We start from the raw sequence: 5,431 nt of genomic DNA on the forward strand, positions 1-5,431 counted from the left end.
ATTGTCATCTCCGTGTACCTGGATCCCCTAACACACACATTACATTGTCATCTCCGTGTACCTGGATCCCCTAACACACACATTTCATTGTCATCTCGGTGTACCTTGATCCCCTAACACACACATTACATTGTCATCTCCATATACCTGGATCCCCTAACACACACATTACATTGTCATCTCCATGTACCTTGCTCCCCTACACACACATTACATTGTCATCTCCGTGTACCTGGATCCCGTAACACACACATTACATTGTCATCTTCATGTACCTGGATCCCCTAACACACACAATACATTGTCATCTCCGTGTACCTGGATCCCCTAACACACACATTACATTGTCATCTCCGTGTACCTGGATCCACTAACACACACATTACATAAGAGTACAGGCCTGCTTCATGATTCAATAAGGACGGAAATTTTACCTGGTACAAATCAACTTCAGTAGATAAAACAGTTCATCAAATAGTATTTAACAAATGATTCTTGGGATCTGGTTTTCATTCATTCAAATCAGTTTCTATTTTAGGAGAATTACATTTGATGACTTATTTTAGTTGTGAAAATATGCCTCAATATTGATACAGAATAAGATTCTTAAAGGGGTATCATTATTTATCTTCATTTTCTCAATAAAGGCACAGCCACCNAAGTGTAAGACGATGTTTGTAGAAATGTAAATCTGTATTTTGATGTCTACTGATCACTTGATCAAGTTTTATAATTATCATTGTACCTGTTGATAGTCTATCTAGAGGATATGTACATTTAAAATCTTTATAAAAATTATGAACAAAAGTTCTATTAGAAGTTGTTTTATTCTTGATTTATAACCTGTCAAACATCCATGTTTGTCTGTACAGGACCCCAATGTGTCTCTGATTCGGGACCTGCGACGGGAGATTGAACGACTCCGGGAGATGTTGGTGTCCACTCGCATGGTATGTCATAGGAAATGGAAACAAGTTCGTGAAACAATTATCTTACCAGCAAATAATATGTTACATTCTCCTAAGAAGTTATGTTGAAATTTTTTGATATTCTATTTGGTGTCATAATACAATGCCAAAATTGAAAAAAAACATTACGTGAAATGTGAATTGAAAATTACAGACCAGAGGTGTAAAATTCTCTTTAAATCAGGATGTCTGTTTTAATGAAATTTCTTTTCAGCTGTTTGCAGTGAGTTTGGCAGTACAATGTTTGCCACATACGTAGATAGTGCAAGTTAATTTCAATGAAATCAATTGATTTAAAAGATCTGCCAGGACTTCTTAATGTGAAAAGGAAAATAACATGACATACACATCGAGAAAATTTGAATCTCCCGAACATTCTTCTTTCAAATAAATTTGAAGTACAAGTAACTGTTTAATATGGTGTCTGGATGCCTGTAGTGATGTTGGCTGACTACTGTAGGTGTATAGTGCTAGTTTACGTAGACTTCCTAGCTATATCCTGACAACCCCTAGGTATGTCCGCAGCATGTCTGATCATTAGTCTGTGATTATCCTGTGTTGTTTTTATCATACAATAACTGTCATGCTTTCAACTAACTCAATATCATGTTACTGTTTTCAAACTGAATGCTTTTACAATTGTCCTGTAATGTTATAATTGTCTATGGTTGTGAATAGACCTGTAACCATAAGCATTAAACCTATATCAGATAAATCGACCCGTGTCATTACCACTGTCTACTCCATTGTTTTGTGTATGTGCTGTACATGTCTCACTTTCCATTCATTGTTTTCAGGGCAATTCTAGATCCTCGCTCAATGAAATAATTTTCCTCTTGCCTCCAAACATCCAGAAAATGCATGACATAGACATGGATAGTGATCAGGTATTATGAACTGCATACTCTAACACTGGTCCATTATTTAGCATGGTGCATGTAAACAATTGTATAAATGATTTCTTTGTCTTTTACCCTGGGATTTCAAAGTTTCTTGTCTTTTACCCTGGGTTTAAGAATGCCTGGACTTTTACCCTGGGGTTTGAGAATGCCTCAACTGTTACCCTGGGTTTCAGAATGCCTCGACTTTTACCCTGGGTTTGAAAACACCTCCACTTTTACCCTGGGTTTCAGAATGCCTCAACTTTTACCCTGGGTTTGAGAACACCTTGACTTTTACCCTGGGTTTCAGAATGCCTGGATTTTTACCATGGGTTTCAGAATGCCTCGACTCTCCCTGGGTTTGAAAATTCTCTACTGTAGATATTATGCTCACCTGATGTAAGAGACGTGTCATCAACATGTACCTAGATTAACTGATGAATTGAGAGGTTTAATTTACAGAATCAACATGACTTCCATTTAGGGATATGCTTACTCTACATCCTCATCTTTCATTATTTAAAAAAATCTCAACTCTGGGGAAACTACATTAAATGATATATTGGTGTTATAAGTATGACATATTTTTTACCAGAAAAAACAGCAATATTAGGAAAATCCTGTCAAAATCTATTCATCAAGATCTTCACTTTTAGTGTGAGTAATTGTACGAGGAAGTAATCGAACAGTAAAAGGAAAACATTGGTACCTGTCGTTAGAAATGAGCGAGATATAATTACCATTGTCAGCTGTAAAATATATACCATTGTGTCAGAGTATTACTAACAATACACTGTACAGACAGGTATAACATTATTTATAATTAACACTGTCAGAGTATTTATAATTAACACTGTCAGAGTATTTATAATTAACACTGTCAGAGTATTTATAATTAACACTGTCAGAGTATTTATAATTAACACTGTCAGAGTATTTATAATTAACACTGTCAGAGTATTTATAATTAACACTGTCAGAGTATTTATAATTAACACTGTCAGAGTATTTATAATTAACACTGTCAGAGTATTTATAATTAACAGAGTATTTATAATTAACACTGTCAGAGTATTTATAATTAACACTGTCAGAGTATTTATAATTAACACTGTCAGAGTATTCATAATTAACACTATCAGAGTATTTATAATTAACACTGTCAGAGTATTTATAATTAACACTATCAGAGGCCCACTCCTGCTGGAGGCCACACGAAACACTGCCTTTACTGCACAGGATTGGTCCGATTGAGATGAGATTTTGGTTTATTTTTACGTACCATGTCATGAACATTCTATTAAAAACTTAAAAATTTAGAAATCTTCTTTTTGACAATAGATGACCCTGGAGAAGCTATCGGGGATTGAATAGTCTTCCTGGCTTGTTTAAACTATGAAAGAACCGTATCGGCCATAAAATAGAAACGTGACATTATAGGGCTGTTTTTTAGTATTGAACATGTCCATTTCATTGTAAGGTTTGGTTTTGTGGCTTGTACACCTATACCTTTAAAAGGATGGTGTTCAACACAGCGCAGTAGATGATCTCTATTTTTGACAGCCATAATTTTCTGATTCACATCATCATTTCTTTATACTTAATTTGAAAGTACTTATTTTGTGTAACAAATTTGAAAAAATATATTATCAAATTCTCACTTTGGTTTTCAAAGTATGACATTATTAGAGATTATGCAAAGAATTGAATAATTTTATCAAAGATAATTTTCATCTTACAAAAATGTCTGATAGCTACTTCCATGAGAAATAGTTCTGGTCTAGACCGTGTTTCCTGGGATATATCCTCTTGACACTCCCCTCCCTCCCTGAATGTACCTGTATGCAACATATTCCACAATCTAACACGATTTCCAATGGTTTCTTGGTCAAGGTAGAAAGCACATATTAAAAACTTGGTATTTGGTTGAAAGGTGTGGCTAAATTATCATTGTGTTTATATAATTTTGTTTCCTACATCTATTTTCATTTTCCTGTTATTTTACTCAAAGTATATTCTTACTTGTTTATTTCATGATCTCTTAACAGAAACAACAACTTTGTAGTTATATATTGTATTGTTGATGTCAAAAAAGATAATTTTGTTGTTTATGGAAATTGATTGAATATACTATATATATATAGCATTACTCTAATTCTATCGTGTCAAATATTCCCTGTGATATTTGACAGCTTGTGAGTTTTGGTACCTGCAGGTACACGTACAACGTGCTCTGGTGTATATTTATTTGGGGACACTTCATTTATAATTATACCATTGTGTATACTTGCCTTTCTATACTTGCCTATGGTGCTATGGTTTCTTTTCCCTTTTCTTGTTAAGAAAGTGATTAGATTTCTACCATGCTGTTATTGAACCATTTATTGGGATGTTAGATAAATATTTATTAAACAACATTTATCAGTTTTATTGCCGGTCTTTTCTAGGCGATGACAGGTTTTATTAACTGCGGAACACATGTCCTCATCAATTACTTTTTCACTGGTATTTGTTCATGTTTACTCACCTGTGTAATACAGTCTATAAACAATTTGCACCTGTTGTGTTCTGGAGGTGAAGTATGAAATTACAAACCAATTGATCATTACAAGTAGAAAATGTTGTATTTGCATGCTCTGGGTGTGTAAATTACCTTTTTGGAACTTGATCCTCTGTAAAGGTATCAGCCAATCAGACTACAGTCAGACATACCCAGTATGTAGGTATAGCCAGAAGGAACATAATGCAATCTAACAATCAGTCTGAAATGAAAACTTTTGATTTCATAAATAAACCTCTGTTTACGATTGGTATTATATATACAAATGTAACTAAAATATTTTAAACAGTTTCTCTCATTAACTTAAACTATTTAAAGAATCTGTAAACAAACGGTTATGAACTTTTCATACCATTCACAAAAGAGAAATATTTCAAATTATTTTGTTATATGGAAACAAAGAAAAATGTCATTGTTGTCTAGATAGTAGCTTATAGGTAAATATAGGTCAGATCAATAAGGCCTGGATAGCATACAGATTGATACAACTACATACAATGCATCCATTCACACAGCAGAATTTCTGTCGAGATATCTTTAATTATAAGTCAGTTGGTCTGAAATATCAATGTATGTTTAAGTAATTCTGTGTTGTTCACATCAACCTGTAACAAGGTGTGACAAGGTCTTTTATACTGTGGAATAAAGAAAATCCTCCAGTTCTAGTCTGAGTCGCTGTCAGATTGTAAACGGAGAAGACAACCGTCTCCAATTTAAAGAGTGGATGTAATTTATGACAAAGAAGTGTCATGTTTGTTCCTTTGATTGGGGTACACAAATATTTATGTATCAAAATAACCTTAGCCATTTAATTCCATAGCAAGAAAGCAGCAATGATACTGTATTTTAACCAATTGTTCTATATAGCTGACACTATACCATACTGTATGGTAGAGTGTTAGCTATATAGAGTTGTCTGTATGGTATAGTGTTATCTATATAGAGTTGTTCTGTATGGTATAGTGTTATCTATATAGAGTTGTTCTGTATGGTAGAGTGTTATCTATATAGAGTTGTTCTGT

The 5,431-nt window shown here is 33.8% G+C and overlaps 1 protein-coding gene across 1 annotated transcript in view; it reads left to right on the top strand.

Annotated features, from left to right (window-relative positions):
• Positions 1-5,431, top strand: part of LOC110442587 — a 111,133-nt gene that overhangs the window by 50,166 nt on the left and 55,536 nt on the right. The window contains exons 13-15 of the mRNA XM_021486267.1: positions 421-437; positions 873-950; positions 1,766-1,855. Of these exons, the coding sequence (XP_021341942.1) occupies positions 421-437; positions 873-950; positions 1,766-1,855 (185 nt within the window). The remainder of the gene's footprint in view (positions 1-420; positions 438-872; positions 951-1,765; positions 1,856-5,431) is intronic.

The sequence above is a fragment of the Mizuhopecten yessoensis genome, unplaced genomic scaffold (assembly GCF_002113885.1).
Source record: "Mizuhopecten yessoensis strain PY_sf001 unplaced genomic scaffold, ASM211388v2 scaffold716281, whole genome shotgun sequence".
Classification (NCBI taxonomy): domain Eukaryota; kingdom Metazoa; phylum Mollusca; class Bivalvia; order Pectinida; family Pectinidae; genus Mizuhopecten; species Mizuhopecten yessoensis.